Here is a 26,585-nt window from a genome sequence, read left to right as displayed (position 1 = left end):
TGTGCTCCCAACTGTCCACGCCTCTGACCAACTCCATGTTTCATGACATCACCTTGGTAGCTTGGGAGTATTTCCACCACGGAGGTCACCAAGCACTACATATCAGGCTCCCGCTGCACCCAGAGTTGGCTGTGAAACATTCACTAGCACACCAGGGGCCTCCTGCACCCCGACATTCATGTGACAGTCAAATGAGGTGCTGGCTCAGAGCTGGCATTCACCTATAGCAAGTCCCTTGTCCTTCCTGCCAGGTAAGCCCATCCATTGCTCCCTCCCAGCCACAGGGTTTCTGGCTATTAGACAATGAGTAGGAATAGAACGGGACTAGTCCTGGAGTCAGAACCCCACTGGCCACCCAGAGTCTCCCGGGCTCGCTCAGCATCCACTTGGGTCTTTTGCTGCCTTTCTGAAGCCCCTGCTCTCTGTCCTGCAATTTGATTAATCCCCAGTCACCTTGCCTGCTAAGTCCCCTTTGAGTCATTCTGATCCATCTCAGCAGCCCCGATATCTCTAGTTAATTCAGGATCAAGGACAAGAGGCTCCTGCTTAAAACTCCCAGCTGCACATCTGCTGAGCCCTAAGCTCCCAGCCTGCTGCTTATGAGTCAGTTCCACAGGATTTTCTCCCTTCAAGCTGGGATCAGCTCAGCTCCCCATCCCTCTGCTCCTCCACCCCCAACTCCACTGCATGATGCAAGGTCTATTCCAGGCAAGAGCCTTTCTCTGAGGTGGGCAGCTTGCGTACGTGTGGGGCGGGGGGCACTGACTGATGAGGGGCCACTGTTCGCACACAGGCACCAGGTCATCGTTCCCAGCTGTGGCTCAACACAGTAGTCTGTGCATCCCAGGAGCACTGCTGCCCCCTCACCCCCATCCAACCCTCCTTCAGCCATTAGAGCTCTGAGCAGAAGGGCCTGGCCCTCTTTACAGGCAATTCTTACTTCCCACCACCTTGTACACAAAGCTAGAAATTCCTCTTCCTCCAACACCTAGGGCAGGGCCCAACAGATGGCAGATATTCTCCAGCTATGTCATGAATGAATGAGTAAACTCCCCAGATTAATCCTGCCCTCCTTTTTTTCCATGCATTTGCTAAAATCAGTAAGTCCTCAGCTTTGCTAGTTTGTTCTACCTGTTTTCTGGGCATTTCTCTTTACAAGACCATAAGCTTCCCCAGGACACAGACCAAGACTTATTAGTCTCTGAGTCCCACCACGGGGCATTTTGGGGTCCTTTTCTTCTTCTTTTTTTTTTGGAGACAGGGTCTCACTCTGTCACCCAAGCTGGAGTGCAGTGGCATAATCACAGCTCACTGCAGCCTCAACCTCCTGGGCTCAAGTGATCCTCCCACCTCAGCCTCCTGAGTAGCTGGGACTACAAGCACATGCCAATATGCCCAGCTAATTTTTAGTACTTTTTTGGTAGAGACAGGGGGTCTCATTTTGTTGCCCAGGCTGGTCTTGAACTCTTGGGCTGAAGCAATCCACTCGCCTCGGCCTCTCAAAGTGTTGGGATTACAGGCGTGAGCCACCACACCTGGCCATGTGTCGTTGACTAGCCTACACTCGAGGCATAGGTTGAGAGTTCAGCCAGCCTATGTTACTTGATCACAACCGTGGGCTCTGAAGCCCAGCAGTGGCTGGATTGGAAAGACCCCAGAGCTGCTAAATGGAGTGGATATGGAGGTGGGGGCAGAGGTGGCCCCGCCAGCCTGCTGAGGAAGCCCAGGCCCCCTCCCACAATCTGTTTTTTCACCCTCCTCTCAAAACTCCAAATATGCAAAGCAAAGTTGGGTGTGAGCCCCCCCCCCATGCCTCTAGGTTTTCTTCCCCAGAAGGCAAAGTTACCTGGGACAGGAGAGGGAAAGCCAAAGTCGTTTCCGACAGCCACACTGCTGGATTTAGACTTCTGGGATTCGTATTTCAATCGATCTGGAAAAGGACCACATTCACAGGTCAGGGAGGTTAGCTCCTGGACTCCCAGGGTCAGGCTGGGCTGGGACACGGTAGTTTGCTAGAGGCTAAGTCCCCAGAATCACACATGAGCATACACGGGCACCCAAAATATGAGTGCACACATCTACCAGCTCTCAAAGAACCAGCAGTAAAAGAAACTACCGCCTGACAGCCATCTCAAATGTCAGAATTAAAAGAACTCAGAGAGACTGTAGAGTCCAAACCCCCTCATTTAAAAAGAAAGGCACGGCCAGGGATGGTGGCTCATGCCTGTAATTCTAGCACACTGGAAGGCTAAGGCAGGCAGATCACCTGAGGTCAGGAGTTCGAGACCAGCCTGGCCAACATGGTGAAACCCCGTCTCTACTAAAAATACAAAAATCAGCCAGGTATGGTGGCGTGTGCCTATAATCCCAACTACTTGAAAGACTGAGGCAGGAGAAACACTTGAACCTGGGAGGCGGAGGTTGCAGTGAGCCGAGATTGAGCCACTGCACTTCAACCTGGGTGACAAGAGCGAGACTATGTCTCAAAAAATAAAAAATAAATGGAAAGGCCCTGAGGCTTCCAGCACCTTTGCTGCAGAGCTGGGGCTAAACTTGGGCCTCAGCCCAGCCTTCTCCCTCCACAACTTGCTCCTCCCCCACCAACACACCATCAGTGACACACACAAGCTCTCACGCTGTGGCCGTCACAGGGACAGAGCTCCACAGCCCTCTCGTCTCCTTTACCCCAAACGCATTCCCACCCTGCAGGGGAAAGGCAGCCAGGCTGGGGAGCAGGGTCTCCAACCCAGACACAACCCAAATACCTGCAAGTTCCAGAGCCCCTGCTCTAAGGTCTTCCATTCAAGAGCCTCCCCCGCCCTGGCGTTCATGAACCCAGTCGTTCTGTTTCCGGAGCTCCAGACACATCACGCCTGCCTTGGGGCTGGGGCTCTGTGAGGAGGGGCAGTGCTCTTCTCCCTGCTGCCTTGTGCCAAGGCCAGTGCCTGGCACAGAGCAGATGTGCAAAGGGAAGAAGGCCTAAGAGTGCACACCCTTCTTCCTCTGAGTCCCGAGGGAGAAAGGGGTGGGCTGGTGACCCAGGTCCCCATAGGCAGAATTCTGAGGCTCCCACGGGATAACTTGGTGGGAGTCATGCCTCAGTAGAACAGAAAGCACCTGGCCCCCTCAGCCCCCAGCTCAGTGTTTTCCTGAGCCCCAAGGCTAAAGCCAGCATCACCTCCCTTCTTCAGCCATGGAGAAGTGGCTGCAGGCACTGCCCACCTCTCTCCAGAGCGAGGAGGAAGTCGCGGTTCCGTTGCAGCTCCTTCATGAACTCCTCGTTCTGCAGGAAAAGCGCGATCCTCTCGTCCTCCAGGTACTGCTTCCAGCGGCTCTCCTGGTCTCGGGGCCCTGGCCCAGCCATGGCAGGCGGACCTCCCTCTCCACTCCCAGGCTTGGGGCCCCCAGCGTTACCCTGAGGAGGAGAGCGAGCATGTTGAATGTGTACACACAAGGGTACATGTTGCACAAACGTCCACATCCCTCTGGTTGCACACACGCCCTGTCCAACATCCTCCAGCCCTCACCTGAGGCTCACACCTCCTAATGGAACCTGGTTGCGAGCCAAAATCCAACAGACAGGTCAGAGCCATTGCTGTAGGGGACACAGCAGTAGCCTAAAAACTATTTTTCCTCCACGCCACGGACCACCTCATACCTTCATCTACTACCTGAACAGTCCTGAAAAGAAATCTGCAAACTGTGGAACAGCCTATATGTCAATTCCCAAACTCAACCCTCTCCCTGAACCAGCAGCCTCAGGGTGGACCTGCCCTGCTGTGGGGCACCTTGGGGCATGCCAACTCTAGCAAGAAGCAGCCTCTGGCCCTTTCCCAAGGGAGGAAAGGGGGTGCTCTGGCCCTTCACCATTGGCCACCCCATGCCCGCCTCTCTCCAGCCTGAGGTGACTGCTGCAGCAGACAGCATCCTTAGGCTGTCACCTTCCCTGGATAGAACAGGAAACCTCCAGGCCCAGGGAGGAAGTGAGGCTTTCAGTTCAGCATTCCTGCCCTATGAACCCAGGGCAACAGAAATAGCTCAGCCTGGGTTTAAACATCAGGAAGTAAAACTGGCTGGCACAAATTGTGTGGGCAAAGAGAGATGCTGGACAAGCAGGTGGGAGTGGAAGGCGGGGGCGGCCCCCATTACCTGTATGCTGTCCAGCTGCTGGGGCAGGATGCGGAGAAAGTCATCCGGGAGGTTGCCCAGCAGTGGTGGGTTCCAGTTCCGATAGCGTCTCTGGCTTGTCGGGGCTCCAGAGCCCAGCACGTCGATACTAGGGGATGGGAGGTGACAGGGAAGAGGGAGTCATTAAGCCCAACCCCAGGTCTCCTGGCCCCATCACACCAGGTCCTCAGGCAGGTGGGATCCTGCTCAGTGATTCCCATGGCCTCCACTGCCTCCAGAACAAAGGCCCGTCACTCTGTCTCATCACTGGAGATGTCTCCACCAGCCTCAGCAAACTCCCCAGCCATTCATGCTCTCCACTCACTCAGTGCCCTTCCAGGTCTCTGGACCTACAGAGCTGTCTGTCCATGGTGCACATATGGAACTCTGTGGATTTAGCCACAGATGTTTACAAATGCCCCCTAAAGACAGCAGGGATCGTATCCTTTCATGCTTCTATCCTAGCACCTACACAGTGCCAGGCTCATGGTGCTGAGTGACAGGTATGGTCCAAAGGAACAGACACATAAGCCACCAACAGCACAGCCTGCTGCATGTTGGTTGGCTGAGGAAGGGGCATATGGGGACGCCAGGATCCCTACAGAGGGTAAAGCAGATCTGAGCTCCAGTTGTGGCTCAACCACCAGCCGGCAGGGTAGTCTTAGGTGGGCCCCTGTTCCCTCTAGGGCTCGGTTTCCTTATCTAGAAACTGCTGCCTCCCTGCCCAGGTGCTGGGGAGCCCCTCAGGAGGCCGTGTCCTGAGCAGTGTTCTGAAAAGGTGCGTGGAGATGTGAGTGTGGAAGGGATCTCGCTCTCAGGGTGCTCTGGGGCCGCTCTTTCCAGGCCCGTGGTGTGTGTGGCAGGAGCTCTGTGCCATGGCAGAGCCAACAGCTGGGTAAGGCAGTAGAGGAAGAGGGGGTGGCACACACCCTCCCTGACCCCCAGGCTCCCGCCCTACCGCCTTGGGCCTGAAGGCAGCTCGGAGCCCGGCCAGGAGCTCCCCACAGCTCCATGGCAGCCTGCAGCGTGGCAACCGCAGGACACGTGTTCCGCTGAATCAGGGAAACGGCACACTGAGAAGGCAGCCGAGGGCCGGGCGGTGGGGGCCGCTCTCGCTCTCGGGCCTGGCTTTGATTTTGGTCTTCAGCTCTAGGAATCCCGCCCGCCCCCTCACTGGAGGGGAGCTTTTCCGGGCTGCCGCTGACTATGGAAATAACTTCCTTTCCTTTTCTATTTTGGGCGGGTGGCCGGCGGCGGGGGCGAGGGGAAGGGGCGGGGGCGGCAGCAGACGGGATAACCAGCTGCTAAGTGCCTGGTGGGAGCTCAGCTCTTGCAGACTGAAGCCAAGGGAACCCCAGCACGCCTCGTCCACCCTCTCGCTGCACAGACACAGGGGGAGAGGGAATGGTCTGGAGAGCAGCTTGCATCACAACCCGGGACTCCCATTCCTAGGCCAAATTTTTTTCTACATCACTGCCACCTTCTGTCACTGTTGGAGGCTTCATTTTTCTCCAAAGGCCAGAGATGGGGAGAGAGGAAGCCTTATCTCTCAGGGACTCGCAGACCACCCCAGGCTACAGCAGGGAGGGACCCTCGCCAGGGTTATTACCCGTTCTTGGGGTCTCAGGGTCTTCATCTGGGACATGGGTGCCCACCCCCAACTTAACCACACCTCGGAGCCACCCAGGAAAGCAGCGGAAGGAGAACCTCAGAGGTGCATCTGGACCCCTCTAGCCATGAAGACTCCAAGTGGAGAAGGGGACAAGTTGGAGGAGGCCCCTGTTCTCAGCTGAGTTTCCTTGCTGCTGGGCCTGTGGTCCTGAAGGAAGGCCAGGCCCAGCCCCCTCCCGGCCCCTTGGCTGGCACTGGTAGAGATGAGGTCAGCCCACAGCTGAGTGAGCCAGGGGGCCCTGAGCACAGGCAGCCCAGGCAACTCCATTGTGGTCGGAAAGGAATGTCAGAAATGAGCTGAGACGCAAATAAAAAAAAAACTTCCAAGGCTGTAATTTTAACGGAAAAACAGCAGGCGGCCTGTGTGGAAGGGTCCCCGGGGTTTCAGAGACTTTCTTTCAGACAGATGGAGGGAAGGACAGACTGGGGGAGGGGAAGGAGAGAGAAGCTGGGGAGGATTTCCCAGCCCAGAGCCTCTGCCTCTGGACCCCAAAACTGCAACTTCAAGCCCCATCGGACCCCCAGGTTTACCCATGGAACATCAGACCTGATGGAAAGAGATTTCAGAGACAGGACTTTCAGGTAAAATTTTTGGTAAGAACTGGACATTGAGGTCCAGAGGGGGTTCAAGCCATGTCCCAGGACACACACATCATCCAGGCAAAACCTGGGCCCAGGGATTGTGACATTTGAAGCATGCTCCCCGGGGTGGCCCTGCCTCTCTGTGCCCTAGCAGGCCAATACTCACGCTCCCAAACTCTGCCCCATCTGCAGGTTCTCGGCACCCCAGTGACTGGAGGTAGCAGAAGGGGGCCAGGCCATTCCCCCACTCAAATCTGATCTCCCTCAGCAGCCAAAGGAAGATTCCTAAAACACGAACCTGATCGTGTCGCTCTCCAGGTTAAGGCCCTTGAATGGCTCCCCGCTGGCTGCAAGAGAAGATGGAAGCTCCCTGGAGGGCCACAGGGCCTTTGATCTGCTTGCCTCTCCAGCCTCACCCGCCGTTAGATACTTCCAGGAGGTCCCCAGATGAGCCCTCTTTCCTGCCTCCAGGCCTCTGCAAGTGCTCCTTCCTTTGCCTGAGCACCTCCCTGTCCTCTGCTTCTCCACATTACTGCTAACGTGGCCTTCAGGTCACAGCCTGGACATCAGTTTCTCCTGGCAGCCTTCCCTGCCCCCGTGTCTTCGGCTTCCCTAGACCCTGATCTCCTTGGCAGTGTGTGGGCAAACAGGCAGCACCGTATTCACCTCCACATCACACACACAGCTCAGCACACGGTTCACACACATGGTTCAGGAGTGCCATATTCACCTCCACATCACACACACAGCTCAGCACATGGTTCACACACATGGTTCAGGAGTGCCGTATTCACCTCCACATCACACACACAGCTCAGCACATGGTTCACACACATGGTTCAGGAGTGCTGTACTCACCACCTCATCATACACACGGCTCAGCACCCGCATACGGCAGGCAACTCAGTAAATGCTGGAGATGAATGTCCTGGATGGAGGGACTGGACAAGGCACTGGAGATGGCCTAGAGGCCCAGGTCTAGCAGAGCCATCCTGGGGCAAAGGGACCTGTGCCTCTACTGAACACTGGCCTCTGGGGGAAGCCTCACCCCTGGTCTCAATGTTCAATGTTAGAGCTAAACTCAGAGGCCAACCATTGTAGCTGGGGGACAGGAAGGAGCAGTAAACCACTGATTATAGGTCTGGTCTATACCTGGGTCTGTGCAAAGTGCTCCACGCACATCTCATTCAATCCTCCTAACAGTGCTAAGGTGGAAATTACTATTCCTGTTTCAGGTGAGGCAAACGAAGCTCAGAGAGGTTAAGCAATGAGCCAAAGGCCACATTGCAAAGGTGCCTGAAGAATTCTAAGCTAGGCAGCTGAAGGAAGGGGTGGGGAGAACAGACCGCTTTTGTCTGACTCCACAAGTCGAGTTCTCCTCAGTGCATCCACTCCCAGCCCAGCAAAGCCTTCATTTCCTGAGTTAGGCTCCAGAACCTTAAGCAAGAGCAGTAACTTGTCTAAAGCCCACAGGGTCTCCTGAGCCTTGGTCTAGTGCTGAGGTTACCTTGCCCCCAAGTGGGGCTCCCATCACCACCCTGGTCCCCACCCACAGCAGGCTGAACACCCAGCCAGAGTATGGAGAGAGGATGTGGCATGGATATCCATACCACATTTATACTGGGATTTTCAGCCAAGCATAATGGTATGCCCTGTAGTCCCAGCTATTTGGGAGGCTGAGGCGAGAGGACTGCTAGAGCCCAGGAGTTCAGATTCACCATGGGCAACATAGTGAGACCCTGTTTCTATTTAAAGAAAAAAAAATTCTTTCTCTTATGGCCTCAGTTTTCCCTTCTGAAAAATAGGTGGAACCACTCTGCCTAGCAGAAACTGAACTTTTTGCAAAAGTGTATTGGAATATTAAATAAAAAAAAAAAGTGGGGGTGGGGATAGGCCCGGTGGCTTACATCTGCAATCCCAGCACTTTGAGAGGCCAAGGTGGGCGAATCACCTGAGATCAGGAGTTCAAGACCAGCCTGGCAACATGGTGAAACCCTGTCTCTACTAAAAATACAAGAGTTAGCCGGGGGTGGTGGCACACATCTGTAATCCCAGCTACTCGGGAGGCTGAGGCAGGAGAATCGCCTGAACCTGGGAGGCGGAGGTTGCAGTGAACAGAGATAATGCCAATGCACTCCAGCCTGGATGACAGAGTGAGACTCCGACTCAAAAAAAAAAAAAAAAAAAAAAGTCAAAGAAAAGAAAATCATTTAGCCCGGGGCTCTGTGATCCATCCCAGGCTGCAAGTCCTGCCTAGGTCTCACCCAGACCCACCCACTCATTCCCCACCTCCCACTCCAGTACAGCCTGCCAGCTCCTGGTACCACTCGTGACAAAGATCCCAGCTCTGTTCCTGTCCCTGACTCAAAACACTTCCCTCCCTCCTCCCCTCAGTAACTTTCTAGGACTCTATGAGCTCCGTAAGCTGCAATCACAGAGATTTTTCTCATTCGGGAGGTGACAGGACACAGCAGTGAAGAGTGATTAGCTTTAAGTCAGAATGACCTGGATTCCAACTCCAGCTTAGTCTTGGGGAAGTTATGAAATCTCTCAAGGCTCAGTTTCCTCGTCCATAAATAGGGGTGATGACAACAGTGCCCGCCTCTGCATTAAATGTGATGGTGTAGGTAAAGAACCTGCTCCGTTTCTGGCATTGGAAGGGTGCTTAGTCAATGCTAGCTATACTTGTATGATAACAGAGTTCACCACTGCTCTGGGGCTGTTCTGGGGAGAAGGGAAGATCTAACCGGGGCAGGTGCCCTGTCTCATCATCTCCCCACCCCCTCACCACTCCAGGCCTGAGCCATTCTAAGAAACAGCAGCTCTAGGGCAAAGAGGCCACACCACAGCTCTAGCAGCCCCAGTACAAATGTGGAGCCCAGAAAAACAAGCACCCCAGAGACCCATGGGATCTTATTGGCAACTAGCTTGATTATTTATTTATTTATTTATTTATTTATTTATTGAGACAGAGTCTCACTCTGTCACCCAGGCTGGAGTGCAGTGGCACCATCTTGGCTCACTGCAACCTCCGCCTCCGGGGTTCAAGCGGTTCTCCTGCCTCAGCCTCCCAAGTAGATGGAATTACAGGCATGCGCCACCACCCCTGGCTAATCTTTGTATTTTTAGTAGAGACGGGGTTTCACCATGTTGGCCAGGCTGGTCTTGAACTCCTGACCTCAAGTGATCCACCCACCTTAGCCTCCCAAAGTGCTGGGATTACAGATGTGAGCCACTGTGCCCAGCCTAGCTTCATTTTAAGCTTCCAAATTACAGAGTCTCTAACCTGGAAGAAGTTTCCAGGGACCTTGCAGTCTACCTCCCTGCCTCCAGTTATCAAACTACCGTAATGAAAGAGACTTGCTCTCATTGCTTAAAAGTCCTCACAATATCCCTAGCCCAAGGACGGCAGCTAGCCATTCCATCAATTACTGATGACTGGCTGGGAATGCTGTGTTCTGTGTTAAGGAGGATCTGAGGCTCTGTCTTGACTCAGCAGGAAAGAGCACAGTGATGAATCAGCCATGTTTGCTGTGGGCTTGGGAGGGGAAGTGTCAATACACATTCCCTGTTTGTCATTCCTACTCTGGCATCTCCCTTGACTATAAGCTCCCAGAAAGCAGAGGCCAAGCTTTACTTAACTCTGTGTCCCATATGGTACGAGACACACCGCCTAGCCTAGAGTAGGAATTTAGGAAATGTTTGCTCTTGCAATCCTTACATTTTGCAAGTTCTCCTTGGTATCTAGCTAAAATGTCTCTTGCTGCAGTAGAAGCCTGTTCTTTGAGAATATACTGAGGGGTCCAGCCAAGTTTCCTGTTGTTTGTACACAGCCCCAGCCACTGATCCTCTTCCCTACCACCCTGTGCTTTGAAACATGACAGATTCTCACCGGGGAGGCGGAGTCGGGGGAGCCAGAGGGTAGGGCCGGTCGAACACGTGCATGTGGTAGGCTGGCGGGGAGTACACAGGCGGGGGCTCTTCATCCGAGCTATCGGGTTCCAAAGTCCTTTCCAAGATCTAAATCAGAGGCAACAGAGAAAGAAATATTAATCATCCCTCCTTGAATTTAAATACCATTCAGACAAAATCAAGTGTGGGAGGGCAGATATAATAAAGGAACTCTGTGTGTTGCTAGTGGGAGTGTAAATCAATACAGTCACCACTTTAGAAAACTGCCTTTTTGAAAAAGCTAAACACATGGCTACCTCTGACCCTCCAGTTCTGGCAACTCCACAGACATCAAAGTATATGTCCCCAAAAGAATGTTCACAGCAGCGTTCTCCCTCCATGTACAGTTCAAATACAGGCAGAAACAAACACACAGTGGTAAGGGTCAGGGCGGTGTGCCCTCTGTGGAGCGGGTAAGGGTGGGAACAGACACCAGGGGCACTCCAGGTTCTGGGGATGATGGTTATTGAGCTGGTGCTGATAATGTGGAATATTCGCACTGTGAAACTCCACTGAGCTGCACACGTGTGACTCATGTGCTCCTGTACCCACGCTATTCTTTGATAACATCATTCATACCTTCTCTCAAAGTACCTCCACGTCTCTGATCTCATCTTAACCTCGAACAACCTGGCGCTGTAGGATATGGCTCATTACCCCATTTGACACAGAAGGAAACTGAGGCCGAGGCTAAGTGACATGGCAAAAGCCACACGCTTTTTAGAACTGAGTCTTCAACTCGGACCACAAGGGTCCCTCCTTCAGGCACACTGGCTGCACACTCAGGTTGGACTCTCAGGGCAGAGAGTAGCAAGAGGAGTGCCCGGGATGCCTGCTCTCCTTCCCAAGCTCTTGTCTTTATCCAGGAGCCAAGAAGAGGGCCAGGGAGAGGCCAAGCAGTGGGCAAAGTCTGGGGTCCTGCTCCACTGACCCACCTAGATTCTTCCCCAGAAGCCCAGAGAGGAGTTTGGGGCAGCTAAACACATGGCTACCTCTGACCCTCCAGTTCTGGCACACTCTGCAGACATCAAAGTATATGTTCTCCTGCCTCAGCCTCCCAAGTAGATGGAATTACAGGCGTGTGCCACCACCCTGGCTAATCTTTGTATTTTTAGTAGAGATGGGGTTTCACCATGTTGGCCAGGCTGGTCTTGAACTCCTGACCTCAAGTGATCCACCATAGGAGGCGGCCCCTGACTGGGTGATCCCTCACCACACAGCCCAACCTGGCCTACACCTTTGCCTCCCACTCACTCCCCACAACTCTGTTCCCACCTCCTCCAAGATCAAAGAACATGAGAGGAGCTCAGAGGCTGTGAATCTCAGGTGCCCCAGAGCCCCCAGACCTCAAGTGAGTTTGCAGAAGTCACCATAATAATGCTGCATGTATAAGCCTGGGCTGGGCCAGGCTGCACTGGTACATCTCTGCTCTGAGACCAGCCATGCCCAGCACACACAGCCTCCCAGGGGCACCTGGTGGGTAGGGAAGTGAGCCTGTGCATGTGAGCACACATACGCACATACACACACGCACACACATGCACACATGCACTCTGCAGTGCTCTGCGTATACATAGCTAGCTCAACCCAAGGAGGCCTCCCGCCCTGGAATGCACTAACGTTCTTTCCTTTGAGGCTGAAAGTATTTAAACAGATGCTTTTGCAGGAAAGGAAGAATGTAGCGCTTGGCAGGCCACTGCTCTGCTTACCCCAAATTTCCACAAGAAAGGAAAAAAGAGAGAGAACACTGCAAGCGCTGCTCCTGTTCCCGGGCGAATCTCTGGTGCCTGGCACAGGACAGTGACCCAGCAGGTACCTGGTGCATTCTGAGAACTTGCTGCTGCTGTCCCCCAGCCCAGGCACCCTGTTTCCCAGACCCCTCTTCTCTGAGGGATAGGGCTCTGGGCTGCGGCCTTGAGGCCAGCAGTGGTGGGTCTCAGTGGCTGGCCTGGGCTGTTCCCACTGATGTGGGTCAGAGTGAGGTGGGTGAGGAGGGGAGGAGAGCTCAGTAGAAACTGTCCCCTAAAGGAAGCTGCTTGGGGTTTCCTCTGACGGTGGCCAGCGGCAGTCAGCCCCCCAGACTCAGGGCAATCAGGCCTCCCCAGCCACACCAGGAGGCCCCCTCCTGCTCCTCTGTGCAGCCTCCCAGAGCAGCAAGACCAGACAGACATTCATCAGAGCCTCCTGGAGAGGACTTGGGAAACACAGAGAAGGCAGGCGGCTGGCCAGGCAAGCTCCAGAATGCAGGGCCCGAGTCCCAAGGAGAGTAACCCCAGCAGCGCTGCTGGCCTCCCTGGCCTCTCCCTCCCACTGCCATCAGCCACAAAGAGGTTGTTCTTCTGGCTCTAAAGGTGGTGAAGTTTTTGGGCTCTGCAGCCTCCTGGCTTAACTCATTGTGGGTGATGGTTGCCTGCCAGGTGCTCCAGGGGGCAGGGTCTAGGCCATTTATCTGACAGGAGATATTTCTCCATGGCAAGGATACCCCTCGGGCCAGCCCACCACCCATCAGCCCCCAGAAAGGGGTTTTTTTTCCAGTCAGCAGTTATTGTCATTCCAGCTGTGGCTCATAAATTTTCCGAAGCACTTTCCGCTGGCTCAGGAGCTGCCTGCCTATGGGCCCAGGCAGAGTTCCAAAGATGGGGGGTTGGGGAGACTGCCAAGGGAGGGGAGTGGTACCGGGAGGGGGCTCAATTTGGAAAGCAAGATTCTTAGAAAAACAGAAGTGCACACACAGCAAGGACCTACCTAGGGGGTGGTGAAGCCTTGCAGAGGTCTATAGGACTGTGGGGGCCATGGACAAAGGAGAAAATACTACCCTACCTGCCAGACTGTCAGGGCAAATCAGACTGCAGAAAGGGTCAGAGCTTGCAGAGAGCTTTCTTTCCAGTTCACACTTAAAGCATATACAGTTGACTCTCGAATAACAAGAGTTTGAACTGCATGGGTCCACTTATAGGCAGATTTTCTTCCACCTCCACCACCCCGAGACAGCAAGACCAACCCCTCCTGTCCCTCCTCCTCAGCTGACTCAATGTGAGAAGATGAGGATGAAGCCCTTTACGATGATCTACTTCCACTTAATGAACAGAAAATATATATTGTCTTGCTTATGATTTTCTTAACATTTTCTTTTCTCTAGCTTACTTTATTGTAGGAATACAGTATATGATACATACAACACACAAAATATATGTTAATCGACTGTTTATGTTAACAGTTAAGGCTTGAGGTCAACACTAGGCTATTAGCAGTCAATTTCTGGGGAAATCAAAAGTTATATTAAAAAGTGGATTTTTGACTGCACGGGGAGGATTCACTGCCCCAACCCCTGCATTGTTCAATGGTCACCTGTATCTGCAGACACACACATACATACGCATACTCTCTCTCTTTCTCCTTCTTTCTACAAAGAGGATCCATATTTTCCAATATTCCTTCCACCACCTACTCCAAGTAGATCAAAGGAGTGGTCTCCCAAGGAGAGAGTCAATAGAAAACTGTACAAAGACAGCAGCAACATGTATTCATTCAACAAACACTCCCCGAATGCTTGCTATGTGCGTGGATTGTCCTGGGTGCTGCAGATGACACAGGGATGAGCCAGATGTCTTTGCCAACAGAGCTTCTCCACCTCCAGGGGGAGTCTCAGCAGCACCCACTAAGGAGGAAAAGCAAGGAGACTTCGCCCTGCAGGATGGCTGATGAACAAGGGTAATAATAATGCCACAGCACAAAGTTTGTGAGGATTAGAAGAGATGACACATCAGGCCAGGTGTAGTGGCTCATGCCTGTAATCCCAATACTTTGGGAGGCCGAGGGAGGCAGATCACCTGAGGTCAGGAGTTCGAGACCAGCCTGGCCAACATGGTGAAACTCCGTCTCTACTAAAACTACAAAATTAGCCGGTCATGGTGGCACATGCATGTAGTCCCAGCTACTCGAGAGGCTGAGGCAGGAGAATCGCTTGAACCTGGGAGGTGGAGGTTGCAGTAAGCCAAGATCGCGCCATTGTACTCCAGTCTGGGCAACAGAGCAAGACTCTGTCTCAAAAAAACAAAAAAACTAAAAAAAAAAAAAAAAAAAAAAAAAGAAGAGATGATGATACACCTAAAGCACTTAAGATGATGCCTGGCACTGGTCGGAACTCAATTAAGAGTGGAGTTAAATCCTGCTGGGTCCTGGTCTTGTCCATGGCTGCATGTCCCAGATGGCCCTGTGGACAACACCCCTCTGATTAACAGGCTCTGTGTGCCTCACCCTTCTGCACCAAGCACCTCAGGCTCTGCTGATACTGGGGGGCCAGATGTCCACTGAACTCGGGTGGGACTGGGAAGCACTCACAACCTCCAGCAGGTGGGTACTGATGCAGTACGTAGGTCCCCTCTCTCCAGCCACTTCCCTGAAGAGACTGCTTGGCTATGGCTCACTACTGTTTCCATCAGGCCACAGTCAGAGGGATTTAACTGGCAAGTCTGATTCCTCACTCCTTTTCCGTGGCTATGCTCCCAGGACACAGCCGCATTCTTTTTCTTTTTTTTTTTTTTTGAGACAGAGCCTTGTTCTGTCACCCAGGCTGGAGTGCAGTGGCATGATCTTGGCTCACTGCAACCTCCGCCTCCCGGGTTCAGGCGATTCTCCTGCCTCAGCCTCCCGAGTAGCTGGGACTACAGGTGCGCACCACCACGCCCGACTAATTTTTGTATTTTTAGTAGAGATGGGGTTTCACCATATTGGCCAGGCCGGTCTCGAACCCCTGACCTCGTGATCCGCCCGCCTCGGCCTCCCAAAGTGCTGGGATTACAGGCACGAGCCACCTCACCCGGCCCCAGCCACACTCTTTTTCTCAGCGTCAGGGCTTTGTCAACCTCATTGACTTCCTCTCACTCTAGGACCCTGACAGATGGTCCTGCTGCCAGTTCCCTAGCCAGTCAGGCACTATTTCACCTCCCAGCCTCTGCACAAGCTGTTCCCTTTGCCTGCACACCCTTCCCCCGGCTTCACTCTTTCTTTGGGTCTCAGCTTAGGGTTTCGGCTTAGCCATCGCTTCCTCTGGGAAGCCACTCCTTTCTGCTGCTTCCACGTCTCCATCGAGCACTTACCACTCTGGCCGTCAGTACCCGACTCGCGCTTCTAGTCCACATTGGACTGTGAGCTCCAGGAGAGCAGAAATTTGGTCTGACTTGGCCACTGGCGGACTCTACGCCTGGAAGTGGAGTTCAGTATGTTGGGGTGGCGCCCAGGCACCTGCATTTTTAACAAGCACCTTGATTCTGATGCCTCCTGACTCAGGGTCTGTTGCCACATCTCGCACACCACTGAGTGGGTGCTCAGTGTTTGTTGAATGACTGCATGATTTCTGCCCATAAAATAAGGTGACTGACGGATGGTACTTTTCCCTAGGGGAAGTAAGGCTGCTTTCTAATTAGAACCCAGACAGCGGAGTAACCCAGGTCCTCTTAGAGGTTCCAATGGTGGTTGGAATTACCCAGACCGCGCCCCTACCTCCGGGGGGATGCTGTCCTCCGAGTCGGAGCTGTCCTCATAGACGCCGCCGCCGCCGCCACCACCGCACTCCAGATTCATCTGCAGCAGCTGGTCGATGGTGGCGTCCACAGCGCCGCTGTTGGCGCGCAGCACGCATTCGATGATGTCGTAATCCATGTTGGGGAACATGGTCTTGAAGTCGTCCATGGCCTGGTTGAACTCCAGGCGGCGCACCTGGCGGGCAGGCCGGCTGTTGTTGAGCTCCTGGGGGGCGGCCGTGCCTCCCCCGCCCCCGCGCGCCCCGGCGGTGCCACCCCCGCCGCTGCCGCTGCTGCTCCGGCGGAACAGGCTGGTCATTTTGCGGAGCCGCTTGGGGAAAATGTTTCTAGCCGGCCGCAAAGCCCCTTCCCCAGGGTCTTTCCGCCGTCAGCCGCTCGCTTGCCCTGCGGTCTCGGGCAGCTCACTCCTGCGCCTCCTCCTCCCGGGGTGGCCAGGCAGCAATGGGCTGCCTAGGGCTCCGGGTTAGGAGAGTACGGGCGCGGGGCCCCAGGCGGCCCTTGGAGAGCGGTCCTCGCAGGGCGGTGGCATGCGGGACCGGGCCGTGCTGGGGCTGGGCGGCCGGTCATCCACACCCCCAGTGCATCCTGGCACCGGCTTCACGGATGGTCCCACCTGAAACCGAAAGAGATGGAGTCAGGGCCGAGGCTAACAAAACATGAGCTCAGGGTGGCGGCCAAGGGCTATTAAGAAATGAGGGCAGGGAGGCGCGACCCCTACCACGGGCAAGGGAGGCTTGCTTCTTCCTCCTGCTTTCTCCCCAGCTTCAATAATGAAACCCCCACAGTTCTTTGCTAGCACAGGACAGCTACCAGTTAGCAAGGGCTTCCTCCGACCCAGGTACCATCCTAAGTGCTCTATGTGGGCCAACTCATGACAATACTGTAAGGTATGTACTAGTATCCCCATGTTGCAGATGGGAAAAGTGAGGTATAGACGCTGAGTTAGTGGAGGAGCCAGGATATGAATCTGGGACATATGGCCCCCCAAGCCACTGGTCTCTACCATTACACTGCCAAAGACCCCTGAAGACCTCAGTGAGGCAAGAGGGGCTCTTTAAAGATGTCCTGCCTCTCTGATCTCTAGTCCCTTTTCTCCTCATCTTCCCACATCACTGCCCCAACATCGTGGTCCCACCACCAGGACAGGCATCTTGTGCAGAGCTCCATCGAACCCGGGGGACAGCAGTGTTGTGAAACAGGACCCTCCAGTGTCACCGGGAGCTTCCAGCCTGAGAGAGGAAACAGGGTTCCATCCTTGCAGACCCTCGGGCTAATAGGGGAGGCCCAGTTCCCACGCTTGGAAAACTCATGTCAGGCCCTAAAACTCAGTCCACTCCCCTGAGAAGCACCAGCCCAAAAGAGAGATGCAGAGAGATGCAAGGCCATTGTCAACTCCTGAACTTCATTTTCCTTACCCCCATGTCAGGCTGACATGTTTTATTTATATCACAGACACGTTTGTTCTTATGGAACACTCAGTGTCCTTACATATTTTAAAAAATTCTACAAGTTTTTCCTCAAAGTTGTCTTGAAAAACCATATACATCATAAATTCTGTTCTTTTTTTTTTTTTTTGAGACGGAGTCTCGCTCTGTCACCTAGGCTGGAGTGCAGTGGCGCGATCTTGGCTCACTGCAAACTCCGCCTCCAGGTTCACGCCATTCTCCTGCCTCAGCCTCCCGAGTAGCTGGGACTACAGGCACCCGCCACCACGCCTGGCTAATTTTTTTTTTTCTGTATTTTTAGCAGAGACAGGGTTTCACCATGTTAGCCAGGATGGTCTCGATCTCCTGATCTCGTGATCCGCCCGCCTCGGCCTCCCAAAGTGCTGGGATTACAGGCATTAGCCACCATGCCTGGCCATAAATTCTGTTCTTATCGCCATCAAGCCCAGTTCCCCTGCCCCAGCCAATGCGTGTCCCTCAGCCCCCAGGGTCAGCACAGTGTCCTGACAACATGTATAGCTGGAACTGAAAATCAAGCACAATGAGGGACCTTAATCTGCCACAGAAGACTGCCCGGCCCACTCAAACCCAGGCGTGTAAATCACTGCCAAGGTTGCATTTCTGTTAGCACAGACCACTGGGAATGGGAATGGAATGCGCCTAAAACACCAACTTCTGACAGTGGCAGCTTTATTTTAAGGGACAATTCCATCAAATAATATCCTTGAGTTTGATGAAACAGGTGCAAACTTGTTTTTACTTTTCTAGGACTTGGAGTCACAATCTTAACAGCTGATATAGAAATGTTCTTTTTTTTTTTTTTTTTTTTTTTTTAGTCTTGCTTTGTCGCCCAGGCTGGAGTGCAGTGCTGTGATCTTGGTTCACTGCAACCTCTGCCTCTCAGGTTCAAGCAATTCTCCTACCTCAGCCTCTCGAGTAGCTGGGACTACAGGTACATGCCACCACACCTGGCTTTTTTTTTTTTTTTTTGTATTTTTAATACAGATGGGGTTTTGCCATGTTGGTCAGGCTGTTCTCAAACTCCTGACGTCAGGTGAGCTGCCCACCTTGGTCTCCCAAAGTGCTGGGATTACAGGCATGAGTTTCAACACCTGGCCAAGATGTTTTTGTGAGCACATCAACCCCTGAGAAAATCTGTTCACACTCTAGTGTGTCTACATCTCGATTTTTTCCTTCTTTTTTTTTTTTTTTTTGAGAGAGTCTGGCTCTAGCCCAGGCTGGAGTACAGTGGCGTGATCTTGGCTCACCGCAACCTCCACCTTCCAGGTTCAAGCAATTCTTCCATCTCAGCCTCCTGAGTAGCTGGGACTACAGGCACGCGCCACCACGCCTGGGGCTAATTTTTGTATTTTTAATGGAAACGGGGTTTTACCATGTTGGCCAAGCTGTTCTCAACCTCTTGGCCTCAAGTGATCCACCTGCCTCGGCCTCCCAAAGCGCTGGGATTACAGGCGTGAGCCACTGCGCCTGGCATTATTTTTTCTTTGCATATACCACCATAAATGAATTTACTTTACTAAAACGTAATCAAACCATAAATTCTATGCAACTAGTTTTTTCCACATAATAAGATATTGTGGCCATCTTCCCATGTCAGAATACGTAGGGCTACGCCATCATTTTTAGTGCCTGAGTAGCATTCTGTTGACTGAGCGAAGCATGATTTATAATCCAACTCCCTCTACCCCATCTTCTCCCAGATGAGCAAGTCAGAGCCCAGAGACGCCCAAGCCATTTCACAAGGAGACACAGAGGGGTAACTTCAAATGATCAGTCCAAGAGTTTTGCTGTGAGAAGGAACATAGGAAGGTAGCCAAGTATGACGTGGCTTCCCATAGCTGGCTTTAGAGACCCCAACACCCCTACACCCACATCTCCCACCAACCCACACACATCAGAAGAGTATGCAGCTTCGCCTCGGCCAAAATGCCCTCCGAGGCAGGGCTCCACCCTGACAGCTGCCTTTGTCCTGGGCTCTGGGGACCTGCCCTCAAGCCTCTAACACAGATCTCAGGGCCAGGAGGCCCCAGAAGCTGATGCCTTGGGCTACTGTTTGCTGCCCTAGTGTCATCACACACAGAGGTCAGTGACTTGTGTTAAGGCCTTCTGGAATAAAGCCATCAGCTCTCTGCCCCTCCGGTAATTTACTAAGAGAGACGGAGGGACCCGGGTCTCACTCTGCCAAAGGCAATCCCTCGGAGAAAGATGACCTGGGCCACCCCCAGGGGAGGAAGAAGGAAGATGGCAAGACCGACATTTTCCCCATTAGCAGCCCTCTGGACAGCTCCCTCGGGTTCTGGGCCCGAGTGTTGAGAAGCTCCAGAAGCCTTCTTGCACTCTTGCCACTTATAGGAAGCACGCACTGGTTCAGTCAGGGCCTCCGCACTCCCCAACTGTGGGGCCTCAGACAAGTCTCCCATCCTCTCTGCGGCCCTATGCCCTCATCTGGAGGTACCCCTTAGGATGTTTCAATGGGAATGAAATAAGGTAATCCTCAGCACACTGCCTAGAACGTGGCTATGCTGCATTCGAGTTATCACTGCCCCAGGAGGCTGGTAAAGAGCCAGGAGCGGTGGGTAAACTGGTCAAGCTGCCCCCGCAGGGGGATGGGGTAGGGAGATTCTACGGGGGTCTTCCCCAGCACCTGGATGTCAATCCCTGGAATTCTTTCAGCCCTCTGTAAGGAAATATTGATCCTCATGGCCCCAGGGGAGGCTGGGCTGGCCTGGGCAACTGGAGACACAGCAGCTCAAGCAGCCGCTTCCATTTGGCCCAAGTGCAAAGCTTTGAATGCATCCTTGTGGGGACCACAAAATGTAAAGGACTGACAACTCCAGCCCAGCCCCACACCCTGCCTCACATTACAGGTGAAGAGCCTGAGACCCAAGTCTAGGAGGGAGTTGCCCGAGGACACACAGCGAGTAAAGGCAAAGTCTAGATTTTTCTATCAAAGGGTGGTTCTGTGGATGAGGAGAGTGGCTCAGAAACAGTAATGGGAAACACAAGGAAGCAGTAATGGGAAGCATTTTGGTTAACAGAAGTACCATTTCCACAGGACTCTATAAGGTCTCAGAGACTCCCAGGCTGCCTATAGTTAGAACCAGGTGGACTATAGAGATCCCCAATTCTCAGAGCACTGTCCCTCTCTCCCCCTGGCTAAGCTCAGGGCAGAGTCTGAGGCCATGGCTGTGGTGTGCCTGGGAGCAGGGTCAGAGTTGTCCATGCCAGGCTGCCTTTTGCAACTAGCACTGCTCAAATGAAAAGCAGTTTAAAATACGCGAAAGGATTAAAGCAAGTAGGCGACAGGTTTACAAGCCTGTGCGAGGTGCTTTCACATTTAATCTTTATTAAAACTCCATGAGACAGGTGTTGCTGTCTCCATTTCATAGCTGTGGGAACCAGTTCAGAGAGGTTAGGTAAATTGCCCAAAGGCACACAGCCAGTATGTGGAGAGGCCAGAATTAGGAACCCACTTCCTAAGAGGCAAAAAATGCCAAGTAAGGCTCACAGGGCTATGAGCCAAGGAGCATAAGAAATTCAGCCATGTGTGCCCCAGGCTCAGGAGACTGGGCACAGCCCAGAGGACATTTCAGCAGAGGAAACATGACCCAGACAGCATGGTAGCAAGGTCTCTTGGCTCTGCTCCAGAGCTGACTCTGTGACCTTGGAGAAACCATACCACCTCTCAGAACCCCAGCTGCTGAGCACTGGCAGGGAAACAGAGGGACATAACCCCTGACTGGCTTCTGAAAAAGGAAGAAAACAACCCACTGGGCTCATCAGACCTCTCGGAGGCTGACTCAAAGGCTCCCCTGAACTCATGGTTGTGGATGACCTGGGGACTGGGAAGCAGAAACCCCACACCTGTCCTCCTCCAGGTCCCAGGGAGCCAGGATCAGAGTGGCCCTCCACCTCCCCTGTGAAGGAATCCAGGCCTGGCAGGGGCGGCAAACAGCCAACCTCCTCTCCTAGCATGAGCACGCAGCCAAGGCCTGAGTCACTTGCCCACCACGGAGGTGGGCAAGCTGCCCCAGTGCAGTTCATCTGGCCTTGCCCAAGGTCGTCCCAGCCAGCCTGCCGCCTGGTACATCAGGGCCAGCGAGGGTCTGCCTGGGGGCTGTGAGAGCTGGGGAGCCAGAGTCCTGGGTGCACTTTCTGACCTTAGTAAGGCTGTGTGACTTGGGGAAATTGTTTCATTTCTTTGAATCTCAGCTCCCTCATTTGTATACATAGGGAAGGAGTATTAATAGAACGTACACAGGTACCTGGCACATAATAAGCACCAGTGACACAGGCTGCTGTGGCTTGGGGCACAGGCCTGGGACTTTTTCCCAGGCTAGACTCACTCCTTGAGCAATCTCATCCAGCCCCATGATTTGGAATACCATCTGCATACTGAACACTGGCTCTCATGTGCTCCGACCTCTCCCATGGGCACTTCCCTCAACTCCACATCATACAGCCTTCTTGCTGCCTCCACTTGGACATCCAACAGCAGCTCCAACAACATGGATCCATCCGACCTGTGATTCCCTCCAACTCCAACCTGCTCCTCCCCTGCCTCCTCCATCTCTGTTAATGGCAACTCTCCCTGGCTCCAGCCAAAACCTTTGCAGTCATCTTGGAGTGCTCTCATTCTCTTATACTCTATGTCCAATCTATGGCGAAGCCTGTCTTCCCCGTCTTCCAAATGATTTCTGAATCTGGCCACTCCTTACCACCTCCACAGCTACCACACCCTCCCTAGCTCCCTGCCTCCCACGTGTCGGCCTAGAGACCCCTCATCACAGGGGTCATGCCCTTCCTCTGCTCCACGCCTCCCAATGGCTCCCACGTCCCCAGAATACCCAGAGCTTTACTGTGGCCAACCCACATGGTCCTGCCCATGACACCATGCCGTCAAATGTGCACGCACACATACAGACAGAGCCTCACTCTCTGCGGCCACCTCGATCCTTGCTAGTCCACCAACGAGCCAAGCACACTCCCACCCAGGGGCCTCTGAACTTACTTTTTCCACCAACTGCTATGTTCTGCTCCCACATATCTGCATGGCTCCCTTCCTTTTGGTCCCTACTCAACCATCACCTTGAGGGGGACCAGAGTGGCAAGTCCACCCCCCAACATCCCAGTGTTCCTAACCCTTTAGGCTTCCCTGTCTTCTTCATGAAACAGACCACCTTGAATATTATACATTTGTCACTGATATCTTCTCCACTAGAACGTAAGCTCCGTGAAGGCAGGGGCTTTGCTATACTCACTGTGGTATCCCCAGTGCCCGAATCAGTGCCTGGCATGGTCAATAGACATTTATTAGGCGAATAAGTAAAGAAGGGAAGGAAAGATGGAGGAATGCAGTAACTGTGGATTTCCCTCCCTTTCCTTCCTCCTCTGGCTCACAGCAATGGTGGGAGGGGGCCTTTTCAGTTTCCAAAGCCCTCTCTCCCCTACACACTCATTTACTCCTCACAACAAACCAAGAAGATATATAAGGGAATGTGTTATTATCTCACTTCACAGACAAGGGGTCTGAGGCCAAGGCAGCCCAGTGATGTGGACACAAGGCTGATGGCAGGCTGCCTCTTTCCAAGCCAGTGCCAGCACCAGGGGGCAGGAGGCTGACCCCCTCCTAGATCTGACTTGACCTTCCATTCTGCCCCCTAGGAGGACCAGGGCCCAACCCTGAAAGGTGGGAGTTAGAACAGGAAGCCACAGGTCCCAATTGCCAGCATCTTCCTGTGTCCCACCCAGAGGTCACTCTTCTGGAAGGACGGTAGGACTCCTCAGACCAGCTCTGTCTCTGCGCACCCCAGGCTCCCTCCTCTGAAAATCACCAAGGAGCAGACCCTACCGCCATCTGTGACTGCCGTGATGCCTACCTGCAGAGGGATTTGCTTCTTGCCTAAGATCTGGGCCCAGCCCAGTGGCACTGCCAAGCCAGGCCACTAGGTGGTGTCCCAGAGCTCAGGCCCGGGCAGCTCCCAGGGAAAGGGCCAGAGTGGCTTTTCTCTCAGAACCCAAGAATGTGCCCCACCCCCACCCTTGGACTGATTAAAAAGGAGAAGAGCCACCCAGTTGCCTCAGGGGTCTTAGTATCCAAGACCTGCAGAGTTGTCAAATCGTTTAGTCCTAGGTGGGAAATCTTTGGCACATGTGCCACCACCTTCTAGCCCTCATCCTTGGCAGACATCACTAATCCATCCAGGTATTACTGTCCTACAGAACACACACAACCTCAGAACCCTCTGCAACACGGCCTCTGTGCAAGCCACGACCAAGTGATTAGAACTGGCATGCAAGACAAGCCACTTGCCAGCACTCTCATTTCCCGTATGGGGAGACGCAGGCCAGGCTCACTCTGTCTCATTAGGAATCCAGGCTGCAAAAGCCAGTGGGGCCAGAATGAGGTCATATGACCCTGGGAGGCTTGTGTAACCATGGTTGAGTCCTGCGGAAACCTCAAGTGGGTAATGGCAGAGGCTGCTGGGCTGGGGCAGCTGCATCCTCGGCCAATTGTCACCTCAGAGCGGGTGGGGTGCAGGGAAATCTGCCTGAGCTTCTTGGCTTCAGAGCTGAAGAGGCCCCAAAAGGGGGCGAAAGGAAGGGGAGAGGAGAGCAAGAGACAGAGGCTCTCAGGGTGGGGGTGTGTGTGTGTGTGTGTGTGTGTGTGTGTTTCAGGCAGCCCTGACAGAGACGCCTTGTCCTCCTGCCCCTGCACAGGCTTGTTTTCTTCCCAAGCTATTAATGTCGCTGCAGCTTCAAAAGCCGGGTGACCTTTAAACGCTGAGCCTCCTGCTCCTGCCCAAGGCTCAGAAAAGGCTTAATGGAAACTCGACCCAAATGGCCACAGCTGCTGGGGCTGCAACAAAGCCAGCCTCATTCCCGAGGCCCCCAGAGCTGCTGGGCAGCCACACCTGTGCCCACCCCCAGGCAGCCAGGAAGGGCAAAGAGGACCCTCGGGCACAGCCATTGGAGAAAAGAGGCCACTGGACCTTAGGGGAGGAGGAGGAGGAGCAGGGGACAGACAATGCTGTCATGCGCTGCTGTGTTACCTTGGGTACTTCTCTGGACCACTCATCTCTTCTACATCTGTAAAACATGAGAATTTGGCAGGGCGCGGTGGCTCACGCCTGTAATCCCAGAACTTTGGGAGGCCAAGGCAGGTGGATCACGAGATCAGGAGTTCAAGACCAGCCTGGCCAAAATGGTGAAACACCGTCTCTACTAAAAATACAAAAATTAGCCAGGCATGGTGGGAGGCGCCTGTAATTCCAGCTACTCAGGAGGCTGAGGCAGAGAATTGCTTGAACCCAGGAGGTGGAGGTTGCAGTGAGCCAAGATCGTGCCACTGCACTCCAGCCTGGGTGACAGAGCAAGACTCTGTCTCAAAAACAAAACAAAACAAAACCATGAGGATTTGATAAAAGGACTCCTAAACCTCTTTGCCAGGAAGAAGCCCCACTGCCACTCAGAGAAGCAGGACACCTGGTTTCCATGCGCACCCAGCAGAGCTGCCGGCAGGGGTGAGGCTGGGGGCAGCCCCTGCCTTCCAAAGGCTACTCCATGAGCTGTGCAGGCTGGGCATGGCATGACGCCTTGGCCACCCCCACCCCTATCACTTAGATCTGTAAGGGTGGGGCATTCCTTTAAAAATTGTTTTTAATCTTTAAAAATCAGAAGAAAGGCCAGGCTTGGTGGCTCATGCCTATAATCCCAGCACTTTGGGAGGCCGAGGCGGGCAGATCATCTGAGGTCAGGAGTTTGAGACCAGCCTGGCCAACATGGTAAAACCCTGTCTCTACTGAAAATACAAAAATTAGCCCAGCGTGGTGGCATATGCCTGTAATCCCAGCTACTTGGGAGGCTGAGGCACGAGAATCACTTGAACCAGGAGGCAGAGGATGCAGTGAGCCAAGATCACACCACTGTACTCCAGCCTGGGCAACAGAGTGAGACTCTGTCTCAAAAAAAATCAGAAGAAAAAAATACGATTCAAAAAAGATCTTTTCTTTTCTAATTTTTCTCTCTCCTGCCTCAACGCTTGTGGCCAAGTCTGTAGCCAATGGGAGATGTGGGGCAGGGATGAGGGCAAGTGGTTTCAGAGGAGCTGAATGAGGTCCCTTATGGACAAATTGGTCCCAGAGCCTCAGTGCTAAGGACATCATCATTCAGCTCTGCTCCTGAGGCCCAAATATCAGGTGTGACTGCCACAAAAGACACCATCAAGAAGACAACTCTGCCTTCCAGTGAAAAAGATCCAAGATGAGGCTTCTCAGCAGAGAAACACGTCATTTGTTTGGTTCATCTTAGCAAGATAATGGTCATAATAGTCATAATGAGAATAGATAACACTTATTGCCTGCTTCCTTATATGCTAGCCACTACTCGAAGTGCCTTATTGCATGTTAACTCTCTTCATCCTCTCTACAGCTCTACGAGGTGCATATTACTACTGCCATTTCCACTTCATAGTAGAAAAATGAGCCATAGGAGGGTTGAGTAACTTGTTCAAGGTCACACAGCTAAGTGGCCAAGCTGAAATTTGAACCCAGAAGGTCCGATTCCAGATTTAACACTGTATCCATTGGGCTTGATCACCATTCCATATTCCCTAGAGCCAAGCACAGAGCTGGGCACACAGCAAGAACTCAATAACTGTGAGTTAAATTGAATTCTAAAGGGCAGGGTTGCTCCTGGAGAGGCTGGGGGTGCCTGGGTGCCACTGGAGGTATAAGGGATGGTGCTTATGTCCAGGAAGCAAGGGAGAAGACAAAACAGTGGCAGTTTCCTCACAAAAACTTTTTCCCACCCTACTGAAGTTGTCAAGTTGCCTGAGCAACCAACTGTTTTCCACCACAACCTGGGCTGGCTAGGGACTATTTCCACAACAGTCCCCCACTCCATAAACAAAAGCCACCAGCTCAGCCAAGATATTCGACTCAGGTGCCTGGAAGGAGATCAAACCTCAGCGGATGAAGGGGGCTACTGTCCCCCTGCCCCTCCCCTCCCAGGTGCCACAGCTCTAGGGGACCCCACTGGGCTGGCAGGAAAATGTGCGTTCATGCTACCAAGTCAAAGGGCCCACGCTGGAGGAAGGAGGCCACTGGTAACTCAGGTGCAGGGCCAAGGAAGCTGGGCTGGCTCCAGGCATGAGCTCATACTGGACCAGGCCCAGCTTCTTGGGAAAAGGGGTCAGCTGCTCCTC

At 53.3% G+C, this 26,585-nt stretch overlaps 1 protein-coding gene across 5 annotated transcripts in view; it reads right to left on the bottom strand.

Moving 5' to 3' along the window:
- CUEDC1 (CUE domain containing 1) overlaps positions 1 to 26,585 on the bottom strand; it is a 95,064-nt gene that overhangs the window by 7,792 nt on the left and 60,687 nt on the right. For all 5 annotated transcript variants that reach the window (XR_002912065.3, XM_009251575.4, XM_002827333.5 and 2 more), the window contains exons 2-6: positions 15,874 to 16,527; positions 10,313 to 10,440; positions 4,150 to 4,276; positions 3,223 to 3,415; positions 1,847 to 1,930 (exon numbers count right to left, since the gene is read on the bottom strand). Coding sequence is in view for 4 of the 5 variants with exons in the window: in XM_009251575.4 (XP_009249850.3) it covers positions 1,847 to 1,930; positions 3,223 to 3,415; positions 4,150 to 4,276; positions 10,313 to 10,440; positions 15,874 to 16,212 (871 nt within the window). In the remaining variant the exon portion in view is untranslated. The remainder of the gene's footprint in view (positions 1 to 1,846; positions 1,931 to 3,222; positions 3,416 to 4,149; positions 4,277 to 10,312; positions 10,441 to 15,873; positions 16,528 to 26,585) is intronic.

This window comes from Pongo abelii, chromosome 19 (genome assembly GCF_028885655.2).
Source record: "Pongo abelii isolate AG06213 chromosome 19, NHGRI_mPonAbe1-v2.0_pri, whole genome shotgun sequence".
In the NCBI taxonomy this organism is placed as follows: Eukaryota; Metazoa; Chordata; class Mammalia; order Primates; family Hominidae; genus Pongo; species Pongo abelii.
The sequence above is the reverse complement of the archived record's forward strand: the minus strand, read 5'-3'. Positions and strand labels throughout refer to the sequence as shown.